This window comes from Centroberyx gerrardi, chromosome 24 (genome assembly GCF_048128805.1).
Source record: "Centroberyx gerrardi isolate f3 chromosome 24, fCenGer3.hap1.cur.20231027, whole genome shotgun sequence".
In the NCBI taxonomy this organism is placed as follows: domain Eukaryota; kingdom Metazoa; phylum Chordata; class Actinopteri; order Beryciformes; family Berycidae; genus Centroberyx; species Centroberyx gerrardi.
This window is the reverse complement of record NC_136020.1, coordinates 1,182,835-1,210,120: the sequence shown is the minus strand read 5'-3', so window position 1 is coordinate 1,210,120 and position 27,286 is coordinate 1,182,835. Positions and strand designations below refer to the sequence as shown.

Genomic DNA, 27,286 nt, shown 5'->3' with positions numbered 1-27,286 from the left:
TTGAAAATAGCGGTTCCATCCAATGTGACTGAATTTGAGCTAATCTGTAAATTAGAATGGGAGAAACCCCCAAATCCAGATGTACCAAGCTGATCCAGACATATCCAAGAAGACTGGAAGTTGTAAAGGTGCTTCTGCAAAGTATTCATGCAAGAAAAAGTATTCATGCAGAATTATTAATTATTAATTCATTATTAATAAGTACTAATTAGATATTGATTGATACTATATTGACTATATTGATACTGATTACACAATGTGATCTTAAGTGAATGGCACTTTATTTAGCACATACAGTAGCTGCATCAATGAGCTGTTCCTCCCTTCCCTCCCCCTCATCTTATCTTTAATTCCTCCTCTCCTCCTCCCTCTCTCCTCCTCTATCCTCCAGCCTAATGACAATCTGTTCTCTGGGACGACAGTGCGACCGACGGCAGTGTTTTAATGATGGAGCTGCTTATCATGTCAAGTAATTACATCTGAGGCAGTGGCCAGGGCTGCAGATTACATTGTCCAAAAGCCCAAGAAAAAACATTAGCATTCAAATTATTTATTTGTCTTATCTCGTGGTGAATATGATTAATATTTTACCCGAGGCAAGGCACTCGCATAATATTAATTCAGTAAAACAGAAGATGAGGCGCCAGCGGCAGTGGCTGTCTCATATTACTAACTGAATGTAAGCAAAAAGAAGCTGGGTAAATCAGATTTGTCCTTGTTGCTTCATAATTTATGCATAAAACATGTGACACTGTAATTAATTAGATGCATAAAATAACATACGCACTGTTTATTATCATTTATCTCCTGGAGAGTTAATTGGAAATCTCATCAAGGTGCAGTAATCATTATTGCTTGGGACCTTTGCATACCTACTGTGAGGCCTTTGGTAATAATGAGATGGAAATGATAGTGATTACTAATGACCTTTATGATCTAATTTTAATACTTTCTGTAGCTACTCATAAGGATACAATATTAAATGTTCACATACCTCTCTTTCACTCACACACACACACACACACACACACACACACACACACACACACTAGATTAACCATGTAGTAAGTTCTCAGCAGTGCTCATACTGTTTAAGACATCTGTCTATAGTGTTCCAGCTCACGGCTCCACAAATTCAATACAATGTTTTCATCTGTGTGACTCAGTTAGGAAGGTCTTGATGAAGAGCGAGACGAAGAGAGAGGTAGAATTTGAAAGACCCAGTTACAGTTTTGTTGATTAATAGCATCTATAGCCATATTTTCTGCTGTGATACCAAGCTGAGATATTAAACTGCTGTTGTAGTGTGCTGCTGAGCCTAGAAGCTAAATCAATTTGTACAAGACAATATCCTGATGAATAGGCAGGGACTGAAAAGATTACATCATAAAAAGAGATTTAAGCGTTTGCTTGGCAATCTAGTTAGTCAAGCTAATATCCACTTATCGTCTGCCATTTGAAGAACTAATGCATACTGATTGCTTGCTGTAAATGTCCATAACAGTCATTGCACATGTATTTACAACCTGAATACCAACTGAACAAGTATCAGTATCAGTTCTGCATGCTACTACAAAATACCGCGATACAGCCATCCTCTACGCACACTTGTTTTTGTAGGAAAATGGAGATCTTGAATGTTCAGCGACAACTCCAATCTTTACCCAAGGCTAGGTTAACTTAAAGCTAAACACACAACTCAGCCAACTTACTTACAGTGCCTATGTCATTCTGCTAAGGCAGTTGCAGTACCACGGCCCGGCCACTAGCTAATGGTGCAGTAAGGCCAGTTTCCCCATACAGAACCATTGTAAAATCGATAGCTGAGAAATGACTTTATGTGGGTATTTATCACAGTTATAGCTTCTAAAAATCATAGAAAAATCAACAATTGCTGTCATGTTGGTCCTCAAGCTGTCTGTTGCCCCAGATAATAGAAATATTTTTTTAATATAAATGAATTCCCATAGTACCTTGACGTAGACGAATGTGGCTTTGGACAATGCTTGCCCTAATGCTAAATGCAGATTACACGACTTTGAGAATCCCCAAATTGCTGTACCGCGCACATTATACAACATTATTTCTTGTAATCTGTTGTCTTGTCGACGTAGCGGTGCGCACACTACACAACCGAGGGCAGACGAGGTGCACAGATTACAAGATCTTTCACCTAGAGGAATCCCTGCAAAGAACGATACACCGTTTTCTCACAAAAACACACGCGAGAAGTGGCCCTGAATGAATACTGATGTGTATGTAAATGTGCTTGTCATTCCATTCTCTGTGAGAAAATGTCAAAGTCGGAACCAGACGGAAAGCCGGACACTTTATAAACCTAAAAAGAAAAAAGAAATGGTCCGATGTGAAGGTTGACGCCAAGAAGCGCATTGCTTTCAACATTTCACATTAATTTAATTTGAATAAGAACCGCATAACAGTCTTAAGAACAGACTAGACAAATGGGTGCGACTGGCAGTGAACAGGTGGCTGAAGCGGATGGCTGTGTGCCGGGCACCGGCGTCTCCAATGCGCCCCGTGCGTCGTAACGCATCATCATTTTATTACCTTGTGACATCCAGTCCAATTGCTTAACACCTTGAATTTGTCGCATTTAAATGAGGCCACTGGTTGTGTTTGCATTTATATTGGCTGAAAACGGTAGAAGAGGACAAAACGCAGAATATGGAGGAGCAAATGGTTGGAGACAATGGTTGGGCAGCAAGGACTCTGTTCTGCAGCGACAGTTGTTTTCGCCTTGCCCCCTGGTTTCCTGTCGCGCTTTCATTGGCTGTTGCTCATCGCCGTCCTCAGGACTTGTCATACGCTGCTCAAACTATGAGACCAGTTCAGATTTTGTGCCGAGAATTTCAAACATGTTTGAAAATGTCGGGGCGTCTGGGACTGCTCCAAGACTGGGTCAGAACGCGTCTCTGAACTGCTCATACTTAACGAGTGTCGGTGACGGGCACAAGCACCGATTTGGCTCTGACCTGGAGTTTTTGTCCCCGATCTCAAAAACTTGTCTGGGACGGGAAAATCAGGGCTACAATCGTGTAGTCTGCAGGCGGCATAAGGGAAATGTCCCAGTCAGGTTACCGTATGAAATAATCCAGGGAGCAGCCTAGTGGTGGCCAAGGGGGAAGTCAAAGGATCCTGTAGCTGACCGACAAGGGTGGCTAAATTCAGCTCCATGTCATGCATGTGCAAGAATGTGAGCACATGCATGTGAGAACCATGTAACTTGGACACGGTGCAACAACATTGGGGGAGTGGGGAGGCGCGTAGCGCTGTCAATGCCCCAGTCAAAGTGGAGGATGATGTCAAGCGAAGATGTCTGGAGTGAACCAGCACTATGTACATCTTCTGATGCACAACCTTGGCCACATCATCAGTGACGTAACCTGGGGTCATCTGGTGTTTTGGGTCTTTCAACATGAGTCACCCTCACCCAGGTGACCCAGCTGGGGGTGATGAGGCCCCCGCTTGTGTCCAAGTGGTAAATGTCCTCATCATTCCTCCTCAGCCAGAGCCATCGTGAGGCTTTTCTGCTGCCTCTGTGTTGTTCCTGATGGCTTTCCTCCTGCTCAAGCCTGCTATGCCCAGCACACCATAGGCCTTCCAGAGGGATTGAGCTGCAAACCCCCTGCAACCTTCTTCCACCAGCAGACACTCGCCCTTCATCTCTGTCTGCAACACTCATCAACCAACTCCTGGTACTTGACCCTCTTCCTCTCATGAGCCTCCTCCATCCTTTCTTACCAGGGAACTGTCACTTCGAGAAACACAAGCTGCTTAGTTGCTTCAGAAGTTAGAAATATGTCTGGCCTCAGTCTGGTCTGGGTGATGGAATTTTCAGCTGCTTTCCCAGTTCGACTGACATCACCCAGTCTCCTGCGGTGCTTAGAAGGCCAGAGTGGGAGAGCTTCTGTTGCTGCTTGTGCTTCTCTCCTGCTCTGACAGCTGATATCAACTGAGTGCGTGGTTGGACCTTTCTGCTGTCATGGATGCCTCTGGTTATGACCTCAGCAATGGATTTGAGGGCCTGATCGTGTCGCCAGCAATATCGCCCCTCGCCCAGTGCCTTGGAGCAGCAGCACAGTATATGCTCCAGCATTCCTCTTTGAGAGCAAAGAGAGCAAGCCGGTGTCTAAGTACTTATGTTGTTGTGCTCCCAAGTGTTGCCATGTGCCACTCTATCTACTAGGAGCTTTTGTAGGAGCCTGGATTCAGCTTCTTGGACAGCATCTGCAGCGGACCACTTCCTCCCTGTTCTTACGGTGATGCCTGCTTGGTCCACCTTGGGGTCTTTTGATTCCATGTACTGCAGATGCTCCCTTGCTCGGGTTACCACAAACTCCTCCGTCATTGAGCTGAATGGAAGTTTCAGCTTCTTACTGCTCCCGTACAGTGCAATGCTACTGAGGCTGCGTGGCAGCCCCAACCACCTCCGCAGATAGCTGTTGACTCTCCTTTCAAAGCTCTCGACTGTTGACATTGGAACTTATAACTATAACCCAATACTCCTTCATCAAGTTACAGCAGGTTTTCAGTCATGCCAACACATAAACTGAACAGGTAATGAACTTTGAGTCACATTGCTGTTTGAGTCACATCTAAAGACACCCTGAAACCAACATTCAATGAAACATGAAACTGTGGTAATAATTTAATATTTTAGACACAGATTTACTGTTCATACAGGTATTCTGCCCTATGAACGTAAACAGCAGCAACTATTTGGGTCAAACATCATGATTCAAATTTAACTTTAATTTTAACAAATATTAGACCCATAGGTGCTACTAAACAATAGATACTGTTCACTTCTTTCTTCTATTCACCAAGAATACTTTTGAAAGGACAAGAGATGATGAAGATGAAGATAATGAAGTCACGTGAGGGAACAATTTCCTCCAGTTAAACAGCAGCAAAACGGAAGCTCTCCTCGTTGACAGTCCACACCAGGTTCAGTCATTCCCCATACCTCATCTAACCTTTGACAACCAGGACATCCCCCTCTCCTCCTCAGTCACTAATCTGGGTGTTAGGTTTGACCCTCACATGACTTTTGATGACCATATAAAACATCTGTGCATCCTCTTTCTACCATCTCAAAAACATCTCCAAACTACGCTCCACTCTAACCCTGTCAGGTGCAGAGAAGCTTGTCCATGCCTTTATCTCCTCAACACTGGACTACTGCAGTGCACGATTCACTGGGATCCCTGGCAGGAGCATCCAGAAGCTCTGGTATATTCAGAACAACGCTGCCAGGATCCTGATGAGAGTGCAAAAACATGAACACATAACACCGACTCTGTTTTCATTGCACTGGCTCCCTGTCTCCTTCAGGGTTGACTACAAAGTCCTGCTACTCACCTACAAATGCTGTAATGGACATGCGCCTACCTACAAGAACTGAGTACCCCATAAACCTCCATCCGCACCCTCAGCTTGCTCCGCCGGGCCCCCAGTACCAAGCTTCACACCATGGGGGATTGGGCCTTCTGCTTGGCTGCACCACGCTTGTGGAACAGCCTTCCTAACCATCTAAGGGCAGCACAGACCCTGGACTCTTTTAAGACAGGCCTAAAAACCTTTTTATTCAGGAAGGCTTTTTCATGTTAACTCTTGTTAGCGTTTTTGTTTTTTTTGTTTCCTTTTTTAAACTCTGTAGCACTTTGAGATTCACTGTAATTGAAAAGTGCAGTACAAATAAAATGCATTATTATCATTATTGAAGTAATTTTTTTATCAGTTTCACTCTGTTTTGGTCTTATGCAGTTACTGCCTTTTAGCTTTGTAGGGTAGTATTGTAGTAATCCTTACTATGTCTTTAAGAATAAGAAAAATACACCAACAAACAACAAAATAGACCCAGAAATACAAGGTACATCACCAATCGCTGTTTTTTGAGTGTTAGTGTGTTAGGGTGTTTTCCCTTTAAATCTCTTTATAAAGGCTGACTACTCACACTATACACACTACATGCAACATACACTCTGTGGCACATGTAGTGTGCTATGTTTAGTGTGGTAAAATCCCATCCCGATCTGTTGCTGACAAAACTTTCTTGTTAGAACCATTTTGATACGTTGAAGCTGCCGTAAAGCTCACCCCACGTTCGCCTTCTCCCATTTAATAACTGTTGGAGTAGAATGTTCTGATAAAACTGTTGCTTCATCCTTCATTCAAAGAACAGCAGTAAAGCAATAATGGTGCCAAGTGCCCGATGCAGGTCCATCTTTTAAAAGTGTAAGCCCATGCTAGAGTGTTGGACTTGGTATTTTGCACAACAGAAACTTTAATTCTGATTACATACAGTACTTTGGCGCAAAACTTATGTGATCATTTTATTTAGCACTCATTTGCGTGGGAATCTTCAATCGGAATTATTTCATTCAGAATGGAAAATATGGCTCATGTAACTGCAGCTAATGTTAGGTAGTGTACTTTGAGTTCTCAGCCAGGAATAGTGGGTTTCTGAATATTAACAAGCCCCAGAGTCAGCCGACAGAAATATTGATGTCAATGATTTTAAAATGAGAAAATTTGAGAAACACTGTATTTTTGCTGCCTTGAACCTTAAAGTCAATATAGAATTAGGGCTGCAACTGGTAATTACTTTTCATTTCAATTTATGGATTTATTTCTAATGATGTAGCCCATCATACGGAATTAAATAAATCAAAATATCACTTTTTTGACCAAATCAAAAAACTGTCAATAAACTAAAAGTATTAAACATTTAAAAATGTAAAAAAAAAAAAAAAATCCAGTGAACATATTTTGAATTAATTTAGTGGTAGAACTATAGAAAGCAGGTTAATTTATCTGTGCAGTACAGGCACATTCTTACCTTATGTCAAGAAAATATTTCATTGAAATTGAATTATTTTCATTTGCATGAAAATGGATTGATGAGTGTGGATGTCAGTGAGAGAGTGAGTGAGTGCGTGTGTTGACTAGGTAGGAATTATAATGATTGACAGATCAATCTGATGACAGACCATAATGATGATTTGTGAGAGTGCCAATTCCTTCCATTAACTCTCATTAACTTTACTGTGTTACTGTTAGCTTCCTATAACACACGCGCGCACACACACACACAACACACACAAGTTCATACACAGAATGGATGGATGTTTAGGATTTATGCTCAACATTCATTGTCATACTAACACTAGATGTTAGGATTTGGAAAATCTTAATTAATTACCATTGAATACAGCCATGACCAACTTATACCTTGACTCAGAGATACCTGTAGTGTCCAGCTTCAGGTACTTGGGACTTGATATATATTCTTCCCTGGATGCAATTGTTAAGAAGAACTACAAAAGGCTATCTAGGTCAATAAAGGAAGATCTGGACAAATGGACAAATCTAATGATATCCTTATCTGCCCGCATTTCTATTGTAAAGATGAATATACTCCCAAGAGTGAACTTCTATGCCAGTATGCTTCATTTACCCCCCAATATCTGTTTTTTGGGAAAAGATTCAAGGTTCGGTTTCCAACTTTAGGTCAAAGGTCAAAAACCAAGGATAAAAAACAGAATACTCCAGTGTGACAAAAAGTCTGGTGGTCTACCTAATGTTGAGCTCTATTACTTATCCTTTATGCTGTGTCCCCTGACAAGATGGTTTGAGCAGGACTCTGATGTTCCCTGGGTTGAATTGGAAAAACAGATCATATCGCCATATACCTTTAAAGATATTCTTTTTTCTGCCTTAACAGATACTTATTGTTGCACCCGTTTTGGACCCTTAGTCACCCATTCAGGTTATGTTTGGCAACTTGTTGAAAAAATGGGTCAGTGGGAGACCAAATGGCATATTGACACACCAATTTTTAGGAATAACTCATTAAGAATCGGGGGGAAACCCATCCTTTTTCCGCAATGGAATAACCAAGGAGTTCACACTTTCTCAGACATAATAAATGACAGAGGATTACGATTTTTTCAAGAGTTAAAACAGTAATTTAATGTACCTGGAACTTCCTTTTATTTTTATTTACAATTAAGAACAGCAATGCGTACATATGGGGTACCATGGGGACAAGTTCTATCTACCCATCCGCTTGTGAAGATAATACAATGGTCACATAGAGATGGTGGATTTGTGTCACATATGTATAAGAAACTGCAACAAAACTTAAATTTAGATTTAAAAGAATATGGACAGAATATAGACTGGAAGAGAGTGTGGAACAATATCCATCTCACATCTAGTAATTATAATCATCAATTTATTCATTACCAACTCATTCATAGGTTCTATCTGTCACCAAGAAAATGTTGTCAACTTGGAATAACTACAAGTCCAGTCTGTTCCTTATGCCCTCTTAACGAGATTGGTACATATATTAATATGATGTGGGAATGCCCAGGTGTTAACTCCTTTTGGAGGCAAGTTGTAAATACTATATCTGAGATAGTGGGTCTCCGTATATCCAGTCTTCCAAACATCATATTGTTAAACGATGACTCTTCCATCACTTTAAATAGTCATCAGAGAAGAATGTTATTCTGTGGAGTAACAACAGCAAAGAAAATGTTAGTTATGAGATGGAAAGCCCCAAATGTTTTGAGTACATGGTATTGAGTCAATGGTATCTTTTATTCTTGGATGTACTCTTAATAGAACTGTCAATTGCACAATCACGTGGTGCAACGAGTCAAACTGTAGAGGCCCTATCTAAGGCAGTTGAAAAGGTACGATCTTTCTTATAGACAACTTTGTTTGACACAAATATGTGTGATAATGAGAGGGATGTATGGGAAATGTGTATGCTTTATATATGAAACTGTATGCTTAAGTTAGAGAGGCATGACCAATCAATTTTCATGTGTTTCTTTCTTATTTAATTTTTTGTTATTTATTTATTTATTTTCTTTATTCTGTCTTTCATTGGTGTTCATGACATATAAAGGGAACACTAGAAAATCATTGTGTTTACATAGGACTGGGAAGGAATTAGGGAGGGAGAGGGTGGGGAGATCAGTCGCAGTCACATGTGGGTAGTGGGTGGATGGGAGGTAGGACCAGAATATGTGTATACATATTTATCAAACATGCTTTTGTGTACATGCTCTTATGTTTATTAGTGTGTGTGTGTATGCATGTATAGGTAGATTATATTTGCATCTGCATGGGCATGCGCCCCTATGTAACATTTCCAATATAAAGTATGGCAAACGCATAGAAGGTAAATGTTTTGCATGTAAAGTACTGGCGATGTGTTGTTTCCACTGTCGTCTTCCTAACCCCCGTGGGGTAAATCAAATCAAAAAACAATAAAAAGTTGGTAATAAAAAAAAGAAAAAAGAATTTGTTTCTTTCACATTGAAGATCCATCTAAAGGGTTAGTTCACATTTTAGTGCAAGAAAGATTTTGCATGGACCTCAGCCATTAAGTTCTATGGAGCTAGTTTTTTTGCAGGCCAGAGTCGTGCATGGTTCCATGCAGTCAGCAGCACACACGCAGCAGTCAAAGTTAAAATGAATTGAACTTTGAACCCCCCAGTCGCTGACCTTTCAATGTGCAGCCAATGAGTATACAGTAGGCAGTTGTAGTATACCCACCATCTTTGTAGTCTTGTCATGATTTCCAAAATGGAGGAAATGCTCATAGCCTACGTTGTTTTTCAGAATTTGCTGAGTTGTAAAACAACTCCGTCAGAGAATCCTGAGACCACTCAAAGAAGACTTACGCATGGCGAAACGTTTTGTGTCGCTCATGTTATTCACGTGTTATGAGCAGCTAGGTAGTTGCATGGAAGCCGTAAGCGCAAGCAAATTCTTCACTGGCTTTCAATTAGCGCCACCCAGCTGGAGGGGCTACAACATTGTGTTTTTCAATTCAGTGAGCACAGAGGCTAGAGGCTTTGAAGTTGTGTCACAAAAAAGGCTATCAGTCATACTTGGCTCCATCACTGAGGTCCATTGCAGAGTTGATTTAATTAATAATGTCTAAATATATAACAACTAGGCTAGAAAAAGAGATACCTGAAAAAGATTGTTGTGGTGTCGATGTAGGTCAATTCATTAACATTATATGTGATATGAATAGTCTGATAAGGTAGATTTGTTTCCAAATTTGTGACAGAGTAAACTGTCTAGTCTTTAGCCCTAGTCTCTACTCCAAAACACTCTGAGTTGTAGCTTGAAAAGAGTCAGTTTAGTTAACCTAAACAAACTATTAGTTAGCTAACTAGCCAGCAGGCTAATTCCACAAAGCAACTAATGATAACTACTAGCCACTAATAACGCTAGCTTCTACATTGGCTAGTGTTGAGCTGACCACATTTTTCAAAGCAAATCTCTGTGAAATTTAAAAGTATGGTATTAACAGGAAATGCTATCATGCTATCAGAGCTCTTTATTTTACCCAGTGGCATGTGTGCAGGTCAGTTCAGGACAAACTGGTTTCCCACCCCTGCTGGAGTTACTGGGGATTCGTTAGCTGAAACAGAATATGATCTTCAAAGTATGTTGGATATTACAAAGACATGTGAAAAGTGGGAATTAAGGATAAACCAAGAAAAAACCCAAATTGCACACTTCAGACAGGGGAGATATGTGAGAAGCTCCTTTTAAGTTTTCCTTTGGAGATTATCAATTATCATATTGTAGAACATAGGCTACTGTATAAGTATCTAAGTTTTACTTTAGAAGAATATTTGAGTTATGAGGCAGGTGTTAAATCTATATCAGAATCTGTAGGCACGCTTTGGGAGGAGCTGTGAAGAAGATGAAGGTATGTAAAAATCTTAGTTATCACTCTTACACCAAACTATAGGAGGCATGTGTTTGTCTTGTACTAGTTTATGCTTCTGGCATTTGGGGATTTAAAGGTCATACCCAATGTAATGTCATCCAGAACAGGGCCATTTGTAGTTTCCTGGGTGTACAAAGGCTTACCCCAACTCTAGCCATTAATGGTGATATGGGCTGGGAGCCATGTGGAATAAGGTGTAAGGGAGACATGTTGCAGTTGTGAACAGATTGGTGACTGTTACTGGGCTGGCTAGACCTAGCAAGTTAGCTCGTTAAATAAATGCCTACCTCCAGCCTAGCAAACCCGCAACCTGGAGTCTTCCCCTGCGTGTTGCAGTTACGTGACAGGTGTTTCTGCCTCGCCCTGTGTGTGTGTGCTATCCCTACCTTCTGGGGGGGGTTAGCTCAACTCACCGCCATGCAGGTCTCGACTCTGTTACCAGCGACCAGCTCACTCGGTCTGCTCACCTGGCGCAGCCTGGTAAGCTTGGCTGGGCCAGCCCGTTCGTTTGTTAGTAGTTCAGATATATGGTGGAAAGGTGGAGGATGTGTAGATGGCGAAGATTCAATGTTGTCTCCAGAATCCAGCAGGCCTTCAGCGTTGTCTCTCTCAGTGGCGCGTTCCCCCAAACTTGCCACCAGGCCACCGTTTTATCAAACTGACCTCCAATAAGAGTATGGGCCTCCCCCCCGAACTTATATTTTCAGAAACAGACTACCATCCATGCAGTGTAAAGAATATTAAAAATGAAATCTCAAAATATAAAGACAGTTGGGCCGAAGATGTTTGGACAAAGCCTAAACTTATGACATACACTCTCATTAAGTATTAGTTTGCACCTGAACCATGTGTTACAATCAAACAAAAAGTAAAAGATCATTATGCACAGTTAAGATCAGGTACATTACCCCTTGCTATTCAAACTGGCCAATACAATAACACCCCAGAGGAAGAATAGCATGTGCTTACTCTGCATCTTAGATGAGATTGAAAGTGAAATTCACTTTATGTATTATTGCCCTTTATATAATGATTTGACAATTACGATGTGCGATAAGTTAATTCATTGTGATTTATTTCAGATGTAGGATGGCTAAAGACTTGAATATCTGTTTCTAAAACATGACTTTGAAACTGCCCAATATATCTCTATGGCGTGGGAAAGAAGGAAGGAATCCTTATTTATTCTGAATTCTGAATGATATATTGGACACTATGATCCTGAAAGTCATTGTTACCACCGCCAAGGAGGTTATGTTTTCGGTGCCGTTTGTTTGTTTGTCTGTTTGGTTGTCTGTTAGCAGGATTACGGAAAAACTACTGGCCCGATTTTCATGAAACTTCGTGGAAGGGTGTAGCATGGGCCAAGGAAGAACCCATTAAATTTTGGAGCGGATCCGGATCCGACTCACGAACAAGCAATAATAGCACGAACCTTGGCGGAGGTCTGCGCTCTCCGAGTGCCCTTCTAGTTTGTAATGTTATTTGAAGGTGAATTGTAGATGTACTGACAACATGCACTCTGTTTTCAGTATTGTACCTTTTGTTTGATCACTTTAACAGTGTCTTGTATTATTGATTTGCATCCATCTGTCCACACTGTGACTGTGCACCTGGGCACTAATGACGTCATGAGGAGACAATCGGCTAAACTCCACTACGAGTTTGAGTCATTAGTGACCACTGTTGAGAGCCTTGGAAAGACCTGTATTTTGTCTGGTCCAATTCCTACCTTGAGGAAGAGCTCTGAGCGTTTTAGCCGCCTTTTCAGTCTGCATTCCTGGCTACAGACTTTCTGTACTGCTGCTGGTTATGATTTTATTGACCACTTTGATTCATTTTGGAAGGAAGAACATTTACTTAGATGGGACGGCATTCATCTATCCAGATATGGGGTGAAGCAATTTGTGTCAAATGTGAGGAAATCTTTACCTAATTTATCTGACTGACATACACTCACCGGCCACTACATTAGGTACACCTTACTAATACTGGGTAGGTATCAGCTTTCAGCTCAGTGTCAACCGGCTACAAAAGTGACATCTGCCTCAAGGTTCGACGTGTTGCATTCTGAAATGCTTTTCTGCTCACCACAGTTGTAAAGAGGTTATCTGAGTTACTGTTGCGTTTCTATCAGCTCGAACCAGTCTGGCCGTTCTCCTCTGACCTCTGCCATCAACAAGGCATTTTCGCCCAGAGAACTGCCGCTCACTGGATATTTTATCTTTTTCGGACCATTCTCTGTAAACCCTAGAGATGGTTGTGCGTGAAAATCCCAGTAGATCAGCAGTTTCTGAATTACTCAAACCAGCAGTCTGGCACCAACAACCATGCCACGTTCAAAGTCACTTAAATCACCTTTCTTCCCCATTCTGATGCTTGGTTTGAACTTCAGCAGATCGTCTTGACCATATCTACATGCCTAAATGCATTGAGTTGCTGCCACGTGATTGGCTGATTAGATATTTGTGTTAACAAGCAGTTGAACAGATGTACCTAATGAAGTGGCCGGTGAGTGTATTTCCCTGCAGGCCCCTATCCCAGATAGTCCCTCTGTTATTCCTGTGCTGATCAACAACCAGACTGCCCAGGGCTAAGTTAAATTTTAGGAATAAAAATCACTCAAATGTCAATAGCAACCTCATTTCAATTAAGTGTAAACCAATTCTGGATGCTGTTCAGCCCACCATCTTCACTATTAAGTTTGGTCTTCTTAATGTCAGATCCCTTTTTAACAAATCATTTTTATGTAACGATTTTATTGTCAGTAATGATCTTGATTTCTTTCTGATCACCAAATCCTGGCTGACCCAGGATAATATAGTTCCCCTAGTTGAAACTTGTCCCCCTGGCTACTCCTACCTGAACCAGCCCAGATTAACTGGCCGAGGGGGTGGCCTAGTTGTTTTTTATAAGAATAGTCTTAAATGTTGCAACATTACCTTTGGGTCTTTCTCTACCTTTGAAGCCTTCTGTTTTATTATTTCAGGCAATCCACGGTCCCTCTGCATTCTGATTTATAGACCACCCAAATCCATAACTGGTTTTATCACAGAATTCTCAGAACTATTATCAATTGTTATCCCTAAATTTGACAATATTCTGATTCTTGGCGATTTTAATGTGCATGTATGCTGCCCTGAGAATTCTTTAGCTAATGAGTTTTTAAATTTGGTAGAATCTTTTAATCTGCTTCTTGCTCCTACTGGTCCTACCCATATCAAAGGCCACACCTTAGATCTTGTTTTATATACTGGAATTATTTTAAACAACACACTCTGCATTGATATTGGGGTTACTGATCATAATTGTATTTTATTTAACACTACCATGCCCATTATCTTAAACCAACTTGAAGGTCAGACATGCTCTCGCATTTTTAATTCCACTTCTGCCGCCATGTTCTGCCCAGAATTTGCCTCCTCTGATTTCCAGATTTGCTCTTCAATGGACACCAATGATATTTTAAATGGTTTTAACAGTACCTGTTCAGCCATTCTAGACAGAGTAGCACCTTTTAAAACAAGAAAGCCCAAAAATACTTTTTAGCCCTGGATAAATGAGGAAATTCGTAAAGCAGAATGGAAATGGAAGACCACACAACTAACTGTTCACCTTAAAACACTCAATTCAGCAATTAAAAATGCTCGAGCAAACTATTTCGCTGAGATCATTGAGAAAAACCAGCATAACACCAGGGTGCTCTTTGATATTATTAGCCACACTACAGATGCCCCCCCTAATGTGATTGAGCCCTCCACAGAGATTTGTGAGGAGTTTCTATCTTTCTTTTCCAACAAAGTCATCACAATAAGAAATCAAATTACCCCACTGTCGCTTGTAACACCCGAACCTCCTAGTCATTTGTCCTGCTCTCTAAATTTATTTCACCCTGTCTCAATTGATAATTTAGCCAAGACCATTACTAATATGAAGCCCGCATCCTGTTCTCTTGATATCCTTCCCACCCACTTCCTTAAAGAAGTCCTGCAGCTAGTTTGTCCTTTTATTTCAATCATAATCAATCCCTCTCTTCCGATCATTTTAAGTCTGCAATAGTCCAACCGCTTCTCAAAAAACCCTCACTAGACCCCACTATCCTGAACAACTTTCGTCCCATCTCCAAACTTCCATTCCTGGCCAAGGTTCTAGAAAAAATAGTTGCAGAACAGGTAATTTAATTTATGACCGGAAATGTATGTGTATGTGTCTCTTTGAAAAATTTCAGTCAGGCTTTAAAGTGGGCCATAGCACAGAGACTGCACTCCTCAAAGTGCTCAATGATCTTCTTTTAGCAGCTGACTCTGGCCACTCATCTATTTTAATCCTTTTAGATCTCACCGCTGCCTTTGATACCATAGATCATTCAATTTTAATTGAGCGTCTTAAAGAATGGGTTGGCATCTCTGGCTCTGTGTTAGACTGGTTTTATTTGTATCTCCGAAATAGGACTTTTAGTGTTGCTATTGGTGATTGCAGACCTTCCACAGAATCTTTGTTTTGTGGAGTACCTCAGGGGTCAGTCCTTGGCCCCCTGCTTTTCTTCATTTACATGTTACCACTAGGACACATAATCCGCAGACACGATATTAGTTTCCATTTTTACGCAGATGACACACAGCTTTATTTCTCTTTCGACCCCACCAGTAACAACCAATTAATCACTTTTAGGGCATGCCTAAATGAAGTTCAGATCTGGCTGTCGAATAATTTCCTTCAACTGAATACAGACAAATCCGAAGTCATTATCATAGGCCCAGACACCACATGTAATCACATTTCACCACAACTTGGTTCATTCACCACCAGTATCACCACTAGCTGCAGAAATCTTGGTATCACTTTTGATAATAATCTTAATTTCAATCAGCATGTTAAAATAATTGTTCAGTCTTGTTTTACCCAGTTACACAGAATCACTAAGATCCGGTCCTTTCTGTCTCCCGAGAACCTTGAAATTGTCATTCATGCATTCATCACATCCCGTCTAGACTACTGTAACTCACTCCAGACGTCAGAGTTAATTCAAAATGCCGCTGCCAGACTCCTCACTAATTGTAACAAAAGAGTACATATAACCCCAATTTTAGCTTCATTACACTGGCTACCTGTGCGTTTTAGAATCAATTTTAAGATTTTAATTATCACTTTTAAGGCCCAGATGGGACTGGCCCCTGAGTATATCAATGAATGTTTAATCCCATATGAGCCTAAGTGTAGCCTGAGATCCTCCGGTGGGTCCCTTTTAGAGATTCCATGATCGAGATTGAAAACCAGGTGTGACCGGGCCTTTGCTATCAGGGCCCCGTCGCTCTGGAATGATTTGCCGGAGGAGATCAGGCAAGCCACATCTTTGTCCTCTTTTAAATCTCTTTTAAAAACGCACTTTTTTAGATGCGCTTTTACTTAATTGCTGTGTATGTCTAATAATCAATTCTATTGTTTTATTATTTTAATATCTTATTGTATACTTTATTTTAGTTTATTCTTACTTTTATGTTCTTTTTATAATGCTTTTATTTTATTGTAATTTTGTTGGATTCTGTTTTTATTTTTGCTGTTGTGAAGCACTTTGTAATTATGTTTTGAAAGGTACTATACAAATAAAATGTATTATTATTATTGTAAGCCCATATGGGCAGGGCACCAGTATGGTATGTGACACTATAAAAAAACCAAATCAATCAGTCAATCAAATCCAGGGACATTTGTGATTCACCTGGCAAGGGCGTGTTATGCTACCTGAAAGCCATCTTTTCTAGTGTTTCTCCAGGTTATGATTAAGTTGTTCCACATTGAGGCAGTACAACCTGTTTTCAAGCTGCAGTGAACAGACAGCCTCAGACTACCGTAAATCCTCTAATATTAGCCCGGGCCTTTATTTACCTCAACTGCAGAGGGTACCAGGCCTTTATTGGAAGCAGGTTTATATTAGAGACAGGCCTTTATTTCTAATTCCCTCTGTTTGATAAGTATATTTGCTCATATTTTAGTACAAAGCCTCCTTGTTTTCTGATCTGCTTCTGTTGGGGTACGTTAGGTAGACGTTTTTTTGTTACTGCAATGCATTACGATAATTACGGTAATCGACGACGGCATGCTCCAGAGACTTCCGCCGGCCGAGCCATCTTGTGGCACTTGTACATTACTACAAACTACAGTTACAAACAGGCACCAGGAGTTTACCGGTATCCACCGTTGTTTGCATGTAAGCTGAAGCTAACTAAACCTGGGCTCCGATGTGTTCCCGGTGATCCGGCCGAGATTTTGGCAGGGGTCCCGACGCCGATGCGTCACCGGGTGTCCCCGATGGGTACGGGCCGTGGGCGCGGTGGAGAGGACAGCGGTGGAGAGAGGAGACGGACACGGTCCAGCCATATACTAGGTTTTGACCTAGTCTTGTTTCCTTTGTTTTTTTCCCCGGCCTGTATTTGAGGCCGGCCTTTATTTGTTTGTGTCGACCACGCCCCCGACCATTATCGGAGACCCGGCTTTTAATTGACTACAGGCCACTATTAGAGGATTTACGGTAGTTTATCATTGCTGGGGAGATTTTAAATTCAGAAAAGACACATTTAAAACACATCTGCACAGTCAAGTGAAGATGATCCTGCTCCTCTAATTTCTCTCATAAATTCTGAAAAGATGAAAAATTTGATAAAGTGACATATTGTTGTTATTTCTCCATGTATACACACTCCTTCCTTAGTTTCACAACTGTACTTTAACCTTTATTTATCCAGGGAAAGCTTCATGCTCTTTTCCAGCAACACACTACTTCACATGAATCAAGTTCTATACATTCATACTGGCAACTGCCCAGTACAACCACAGTCTTCTCCTGGTGGTCACTGGGAGCTGCTCAGTACAACCACAGTCTTCTATTGGTGGCACACTGACCAGCTCCACATGAGCAGCTGGGGGTTCACTGCCTTGCTCAAGGGCACCTCAACAATAGTTGGTGAGGAGGGGAGAGTGTTGCTAATTCACTTTACCCAAACACATTTTCACAGCTGGTTCAGGAATTCAAACCGGCAGCTTCTCAGTCACAAGCTTCTCTAACCTCTAATCTACAATATGTAGATGTAATATATGTATCTGCTGGGTACCTGTGAGTCAGATTGGGAATGAAACATTGCCAGAAAAGGGGGCATTAATGGAGATTATGAGAATCTGCCCATCAGATTGTCCTCTGTCATAATCTGGGACCATTTCGGGGTGAAGGGGGGGTGGGGGTTGATGTACAGATTTGATAATCTGCTATAGATAGTCCAGTTAGGAAAGTTGGTTAGAGGTCATGCCTTGTACATGATGTGTGTGTGTGTGTGTGTGATGAGAGAGAGAGGGAGAGACAATGAGAGAAATTTAACTGATTGCTTTTCTGTTAATCTGTAAATGTGGATATATTCTTGCTGTGTGTACATGTATGTGTGCTGATGTGTGTACGTGTTTGTGTCTGTGTCTCTCAGAACGTGATGAATGTGACGGTGGTCACGGCTGTGATGAGAATGCGATCTGTTTCAACATGGTGGGAGGACACAGCTGCTCCTGCAAACCAGGATTCACCGGCAACGGCACCATCTGTACAGGTCTGTTCTCAACACACTCACACACATACTGTATATCCACAGAGTATGATGATGTGTTATGTATTGTCTCGTATTGATATGTATGTGTGCGTGTGTGTGTGTGGTCCAGCTGTGTGTGCTGGTTTATGTCAGAATGGAGGAAACTGTGTGTCCCCAGACCAGTGCATCTGTCAGCAGGGATATACTGGAAAGAGCTGTGAGGCAGGTAAGAACTGGTCTTGAATTTGTCCTGTCAGTTTTACTGGTTTGGGTGTTTTTTGTTGTGTTGAAGCCTACAATCAGCCTCTGCTACAAGAAGTGAATCATTAACCTAAACTTTCCCACTTGCCTATGTGTTAGCTTTAATGTTAGCTAACATGGAGTCCTTGTGACTACAAACTACCACCGAGTCCCACACAGAGCCATAACGTACCACAAAGTACCGCAGTCTCAAAAGAGCCATAAAGAACCACAAACTACCACAAAGTCCCACACAGGGCCATAAAATAACCACTAAGTGTCACAAACTACCACATAGAGGCATAAAGAATGACAAACTAATACAAAGTACCACAAAGCATGCCACAGAGTACCACAAACCACAAAGTTCCATGCACAGCCATAAAATACAGCTGCCACAAATTTTCACACAGAACTATAAAATACCACTAAGTACCACAAAGTCCCCCACAGAGCCATAAAGTACCGCATAAAGAATGAAACTAATAAAGAATCACAAGCTACCACAAAGTACCACAAAGAACCACAAAATGGCACTTTATGATACTGTGTGGTACTTTATTTATAGTACTTGGTCGTGGCTAGTTGGACTCATCAGATGTCACAAAAGCAGATTTAGCAAGACATAATAAGATCTGAGTGTGTGTGTGTGTGTGTGTGTGTGTGTGTGTGTGTGTGTGTGTGTGTGTGCGCGCGCGTGCGTGCGTGTGTACCACCACATACTTCAGTCCAGCTCTATGGGGAAATTAAATCTGATGACGATCTTGGTGCGTGTGTAAACACAATAGTTCAGCTCCCTCTCTATCTCTCTCTTAGACACACACACACACACGTCACCAGTATATTGTGTGAACCTTGATTCTAGGCGTTAAGCGGGAGTTTGTTAATATTGCCAGGTGGAGAGCGACCTGTCGGATCAGATACTGTTATCTCCATTATAATAGATCCACTCTGCTGAAGACATGTTGAATTGCTTTTTCTTCTTTTTCAGTCGCTTCTCCTCATATCAGAGGCTTTATTCTTCTTTCCATGTTCTGAAAAGCAGAAAATGTTAATTTGACATCTTTCATTTTTCTTTCAATGTGTTGATAAGGGCTTGGCTTTAGCCTTGAATAACCTAAGACAGTGATGTAATGATGTGATTCATATCCTCATATAACTTATATCAGTTTGATAATACTTAGTTGTACACTATTAATTTACCCAAGGAAGATTCCTGCCATATTAAAAAGGTGGTAAACTCTATTATGCAAATGAAAAGGCGAGTAGGTGTAGAATACCTCAGTATCAAATGCAGACCATCCTACCCTCCCAGAGAGTTTGCCTCAATAATTCTTGTTGGTGTTTACATACCACCAGAGGCTAACGCTAACACCACAATGGGTGCATTAGCCAGCTATATCTCTGAGAAAAACACACAATAAATGTGTTGGGTGACTTCAACCACACCAACCTGTCTTCTGAACCTCCTAGCTACAAGCAACAGGTAACCTGCCCCAGTAGAGGTTATAACACGCTGGACTACTGCAAGGATGCTTACTGTGTGTTTCCGAGAGCACCGCTAGAGAAGTCCGACCATTTTCTGACCACTAGAGGCGACAGAAATAACACACAGCAAAGCCACTGCACTACGGAGGCCTACAAGGGACAAATAAAAATGCTAATAGCTAAGCTAAAGCTGAGAGGAGAGGGGAGAAAGTTGTGGGAAAGTGAGACTGGTAACCGGTGGGTTAGCAGTCTCACTTTGCCACTACTTTCTCCCACAGAAGGTTACATGTTCCACGATGACAAGTGAGGTAGGTAGCAAGTTTACTAGTTTAACAAGTTTACTTGCTCGCTTCATTGATTCCACCATTACAAGTGAAGTGAAGCAATGAGATCTACAACTCCCAGCATCTCTATCAGCGACGTGACGTCATTGCTTGCATGGGAATGCCCTGGTCCGTGCCGGAGTCTAATGGCCATTGACGCTGGCAGGACCAGTTTCCAGGCTTGAAGACATTCACGACTGAGTGAGAGCTGGATATTATGACCGGCCGTCGACTCGAAGTAATCTGAGTTCGCGGGAGTCGTGGCAGTGTCTGTGGCAGTCGCGCAAACGCCATTCTTTCCTTGACAATGGCTTCTTGAAGCGGAATTAGCAGACTGTATTTTGCGAGATGTAAGCTCAGACAGCGGGTTTGGACGCCGATGGTGCTGCCTCCGGAGATTCTTCATCTGACAAAAAGCGAGACATCTTGAGCCTGAGAAATCAGCATGGCCAGCGGCAACTTGCAGCAGGTAGGAGCAGCAGCATGACCAGTAACAGCAGCAGCAGCATAAAGCTTTACCGAGCAGAATTTGCATTGACTTGGGTCGATAGCAGCAGCGGCATGAATGAACGGCAATGTGAGCTGGCAGATTATAAAGACCACCTCATTGACATGTTTGAATGTGATTGGTGATGAGAGTCGGCTTGGATTGGACAACTGATAGCCAATCAGCTGATAGCATGCACGACTTCAATGTTCTGCCTGAACTGACGAGATGCTTCATTTCAATACCTAACTGCTTTAAAGAATTCATCATCATTCCCCTGTCCAAGTTCACCAAGATCTCCTGCCTCAACGACTACTAACAGACCAATTGCCCCAACATCTGTGGTCAAGAAGTCATTTGAGCGCATCATCCTCACATACCTGAAAACCAGCACCACCTCCCTCATGCAGTTCGCTTACAGAGTCAACAGGTTTGTTGAGGATGCAGTCAATCTAGCTCTCCACCATACGCTACAACACCTAGAAACACCTAACACCTACACCCGCATCCTGTTCATAGATTTCAGTTCTGCCTTCAACACCATAAACCCAGCCAAACTCTTCAATAAACAGGCAATAGATGGGAAGGGTAAATAACGCCACATCCCGCCCTCTGACCCTCAGCACAGGAGCCCCTCAGGGCTGTGTTCTTTCACCCTGGTTATTCTCCCTATATACAAACCACTTCACATCCCATCATAGCTCTGTCAACATCTTCAAGTATGCAGACGACACAACCATTATAGGACAACAATGAAACATACTACTGTGAACAGGTAAACCAAGCAGTTATCTGGTGCACAGACAATAATCTGCAACTCAGCACATCCAAAACACAAGAACTGATCATCGACTTCAGGCACAAACCACATTTCTTGGCACTGATATTAGCAATACACTCAAATGGAACACCAACACAGACCACACCATCAAAGAAGCCCAGCAAAGACTATTCACACCAGCTCAAGAAATTCAGAGTGAGACAACACGTCCTGCTCCATTTCTACACAGCCATTATTGAAAGCATCCTCACCTCATCCATAACGGTCTGGTACAACAGCTCGGACAGTCACACTCACAAAAAGTCATTGTCACATTGTCAACAAATCATCCAAGATCATCGGCACCCCCCTGGCATCAACTGAAACACTTTACCTAAAAAGAAATGTAAAAAGGGCAAGGAAAATCATCTCCGAAACAACTCACCCAGCACACCACCTTTTCCAGTCGTTGCCCTCTGGGAGGCACTATAGATCACAGCCCACCACAACAAACCATTTTAAAAACAGCTTCTTCCTGCAATATGGATCCTGAATTTGTCCCATTAATCCCCCATTTGAATCCTGCACTTACATGCAAATGTAATTCCTTTCAGTATTCTCAATAGCTACTACAAGTTTCTATTTCAGATTTGGTTGTGATATATCAGCAGGATTTACAGTTAAACGGAAAGTTAGGATATAAAGAAGGTAAAGGAACAACTGATAATGAACAGAGTCTGTCTGTCTATCTATCTATCTATCTATCTATAAAACAGCAAGTTAATAACATGAAAAACCCAGACACAGAACTAAAGCGTGAAATAGCCTATTGGATGGAGAATAACAGATGAGAGGATTGAGGAGAGATGGGAGAGGAAGACCAAAGAAAAAACAAGCACAAGCTTTTATTTCTCTCATGTCCTCATTTTGTTTATTTCAGCATTCATGCATAGAAAACTGCCATAATGATGACTAAATTGGATCATTTGACCCTGAGTGTTTCCATTACTGCTTTCAGTCTTTCCCCTCATCCAGGTAATATTCCCTTTTCAGCAAGTCACTCATGCATGTTAATGCCCTGCAGCCAGCCTGATATTAAGCAGGGTAATACAGGGTTCCCACGGTCATGAAATTCCTGGAAAAGTTATGAAATTAGAAAAACTGTTTTCCAGGCCTGGAAATGGTTTGGAATTAACAGAATGTTTTGGAAAAGTTTTGAATATACACTGTTTTTGGCTATTGTTTAAAATATGTTCATAAAAATCCCAAAACATGTCTAACATTACGTGAAATACGTTCCTTGTATTACTAATTTAAAATCTAGTGCTGCGCTGCACGGGCTGCGTGACCGTTGAAACTTCACTAGTATCACGTGATACACATTGGCGTATGCAGCTAGTTGGCAGCGGGAAACAAGCAAGTAAAGTTAGCAAGCGCTAGCAGTTTGCTTATCTGCAGAAATGCCTGGAAAGTGCGTGTTCAATAATGAGAGGCAGAGCCTAGCCATGCTGGATGTAGGCTCTGCACCAAAACGTTTGATGTTGGCAACATGGGGGAAGCGGCTCTGGTCAGCCATGCCAAAGGGAAAAAGCATCAAGACAACCAAAACGTGGCTCAACAGACTGCCAGCGTCGGCACAGATAACGTTACCGCTTCTACCAGCACGGCAAGCATCGGTACAGCTGTGAGACAACTTCAACCGACGCTCAACCAATCCATTGCCGTATCCAATGATCTGCTATCGGCTGAAGTGATGTGGGTACTGAAGACGATGGACTCACAATATTCGTACAGCTCGTGTGCTAACACAGGTGAGCTTTTCAGAGCTATGTTTCCCGACAGCAGAATAGCGGCCAAATTTAGTTGTGGGGAAACAAAGTGTGCGTACCTCTCCACATTTGGAATTGCGCCCTACTTCAAATCGCTTGTTGTCAGAGAGGTGTCCAGGCAGGCTGGTTACATAATGATGTTCGACAAAAGCCTGAACAAAGCTCTCCAACTCAAACAGATGGACCTACACGTCCGGATTTGGGATGGGGGGCAGGTGAAAACCCGGTATGTAGGCTCGGAGTTCCTAGGGCATGCAACTGCCCAGGACATCGTAGAGCGGATGCAAAATATGCTCACCGAAACCGGAATGAAGAACCTTGTGCAGCTATCAGTGGACGGGCCTAATGTAAACTGGAGTGTTTTCGATTTACTTCAATCCGAGCTAAGTCAACAAATCTCTGCTGAACATCGGGTCGTGCGGACTGCACACTCTCCATAATGCATTCCGGGATGGATGCAGGGCAAGCGGATGGGAGGTGGACCATACCCTCTCCATGCTGTATTGGCTCTTTAAAAACAGCCCCACGTGCAGAGAAGACTTCATAAAAGTCACAGGCTGCAACACACCCATGCTTAAATTCTGCCAGCACCGATGGGTTGAAAATGTGAAAGTTTGTGAGAGAGGACTGATGCTGTGGCCTCACGTGATAAACTACGTTGATGCAGTCTCAAGAGGAGAATTACCAGAGCCAAAGATCAAATCTTTCCAGGAGGTCAAGAAAGCCTGTGCAGATCCACTTTTTCCAGTGAGAACATCAATATTCCAGAGCATAGCCAAGCAAGTCACTCCCTTCCTTGTCCAATACCAAACCGATAAGCCAATGCTACCATTCATGAGTGAGGACATGTACAAGCTCATCAAAGGTAATTATGTACCCATTCTATATTATTTCAACCGATACTAATCAGATGATACTCAATCACATAAGTCTTTAAACATAATTTTATTATTGCCAATTCACTAAATTGAAATGGCTATCAACAATTTAGTTCAGCTGTAGAACTGATGAATGTAATATAATTTATACTGTCATTAAAGGTCCGACCTTTAATTTAAGTAATGCCATCTTTAAAATAAGTATAATATTGATATAATGTGTGTTTATATCCTTATTTGGACATGAAGAGTAGCTTGAGATAGCTTGAGTGGCCAGAATTAGACATCTTTATTACTGAGGAACAGTATTTCACACGATTGTACTTGTATAACCGGAGTGACAATAAGCATCTTGAATCTCTTGGCTATGATATTAATGACACTCAGGAGCCCTCTACTGGCCCTACGATGTAATCCCACAAAGAAAGATCTTTGGCAATAATATCCAATTTTGCTCCAGTGTTTATAAGCAATGCACATTGAAAAATCAGTTTAAGCTATCACATATTGTCAGTCCTTGTATCAATATTTTTAATGTATTTTATCCCATGAAAAAGTAATCATAAACAAATATTTGTGGTTAAGACAGTTACCAAAGGAGCCAGTAAACTCAGATTAAGGATTGGGCCTTTAATAGCTTGTTAATTTTCTCATGAGAAAAATGAAGTAATAACATGACTGGAATAATGTTATAATGACCTATGATGACCTAGTCAGCAATCACTAAATATTTTTTGTCTTCCGCTTTATTCTGTCTGCAGGGCTCATGGACCGTTTCATCAAAGAGAAGACAATGAAAGAGGCTACCTCAGTATACAAAATCCTTCAGGTGCCTTTTGAAGCGAGTGAACACAAGGATGCTTCTAAGGTGGACATTGGATTTGCAGCAGAGGCAGCGCTCAGCAAACTGAAAAGTCAGAAGAAGATCTCAGAAAGGCAGGTGCTTGAGATAAAAATGGATTGTAAAACGTTCCTCATTTCACTCCTGCTCAAGCTTGTTAACAAGACACCTGTGCAATACCCCCTTGTTAGAAGCATGCAATGCCTAGAGTCCTGCAAACCCTTGTCGCTGCAAATCAAGTGCAGGAGTCAGTATGTGATGATGTCTTGAGAGAGTACACAGCGTTCTGTGATTTCTCTCTGGTCACTCCAGGGTTCAGAGAATTTGACCCCACCTCAGATAGAGTGGATATTCTGTTTCATGAGACCATGGGCTCTAGCACTGAATTCAAAAGACTCTGGGATGTGGTGAAGGTGCTACTTGTGATGCCCCATGGACAGGCAAGTGTGGAGAGGGGGTTTTCTGTGAATAAAGAAGTTGAGGTGGAGAATCTGAAGGAACATTCTTTGGTGGCACAGAGACTCATCATTGACCACATCAGGGCAGTTGGAGGAGTTCAGATCACAAAAGAACTGCTCACATCAGCTGCAGGTGCAAGGCAGAAGTATTGTGCCTACCTTGACGAGCAAAAGAGAGAGAGAGAAGTAGAAAGACTCTTGCTATGAAAAGACTCTCTCATGGATGAACTTGGTGAATTGAAAAAAAAGAGAGCTAGAGTTGAGGCTGATGCCAAAGCCCTGGAGAAAGCGGCAGATGAGTATGCGGACAAGGCGGAGACTACTAGCAAACTTACGTTCATCGCAAAGTCCAACAGCCTCCGCCGTTCAGCCAAAGAAAAGAAAACAAGTCTGCTGGACATTGAAAAGCAAATTGATGAGAAACTAAAAGAAATGAAAGAATGAGAATGCCCACTTAGTATGCACAGTTTAGTACTTTTAATTACCATAGTTAATTGCTGTAAATAAACAGGAACATAGCCCATCTCTCCAGGCATTACTTGAACAGATTCTCCATGGGAATGACCTGAAGCATTGACTGCTGTTTCTCTTGTGGTGCTCCTGTACCACACAAATGGGGCAATTTCAATCATTTGGTGTATTATTTTACCTGGTAGGAAGTTTGATTATCACTGTGCTTACCAGGATTAAACACACAAGTTTATTTATTTATTTATTTTTTATTCACATTTTTGATTACAAAAAATATATATATTTATTTATAATTTATTTATTTTATTGATTCCTTATTTAAGCAGGGGAAGCCTACACTGAATGTGAAGCACAGTACTTAAAGGCAAAAATAATTGCTCAATGAATTAAATATTCAACAATCTGATTAATACTTTAAATTGGAAATGCAGTAATTGAGTGTCCGGTTATGTTTGTCTCAAAATAATTAAATGTTATCAGTTACCTCTTCAATGTTTTTGCTTTCTTGAGCATTCAAATATTGTAGCACTTGGTTATTTGTTTGAAAGATCTGTATGCTCTCAAAGGAGCAGTGGCTATTTGGAACATATTGAAAATACTAGCCTGAATTTTTTTAAAAAGTCTAACAACTGTCCACCCTCAAAGGACTGTTCATACAATAAATGACACTTATGTTTACCACTCTTGGTATGTTTTTCATATGTTCTTCCCTCCTCGTGTCTCATAGTATCCTCTTGTTGAAATTAACTTTTAGATAGGCAAACCAACAAAAAAACTGTAATATAAAACTTCTGTGCATCATTACTTTTAAATTGATAAATGCGGCAAATGCTGACATTCACTTAAGCCAATGCAATATTAGTGAAAATAAAAGAATATGGGTGCCATAATGAGGCTCTTACTCCAGTGCGCTATGCCCTAGGATAGGTGATGTAGCAAAAATGTGGCACGGGATATGGAATGGAATTCTCTGAGTCTACTGTATGTGTAGACACAAAGGCATTTCATTCCATATTCCATGCTACATTTTTGCTACACTGCCTGTCTTAGGGCATAGCACACTGGAGTAAGAGCCTCATTATTGCGCCCTATGATCGCTATTTAGGCCTTACCTATTTTAAACTACTTAAATAAAGTCATGGAAATGAGGT

At 41.4% G+C, this 27,286-nt stretch overlaps 1 protein-coding gene across 1 annotated transcript in view; it reads left to right on the top strand.

The window, feature by feature from the left end:
* LOC139913763 (protein kinase C-binding protein NELL2-like) overlaps nucleotides 1-27,286 on the top strand; it is a 155,018-nt gene that overhangs the window by 86,345 nt on the left and 41,387 nt on the right. The window contains exons 14-15 of the mRNA XM_078282228.1: nucleotides 18,262-18,381; nucleotides 18,491-18,586. Of these exons, the coding sequence (XP_078138354.1) occupies nucleotides 18,262-18,381; nucleotides 18,491-18,586 (216 nt within the window). The remainder of the gene's footprint in view (nucleotides 1-18,261; nucleotides 18,382-18,490; nucleotides 18,587-27,286) is intronic.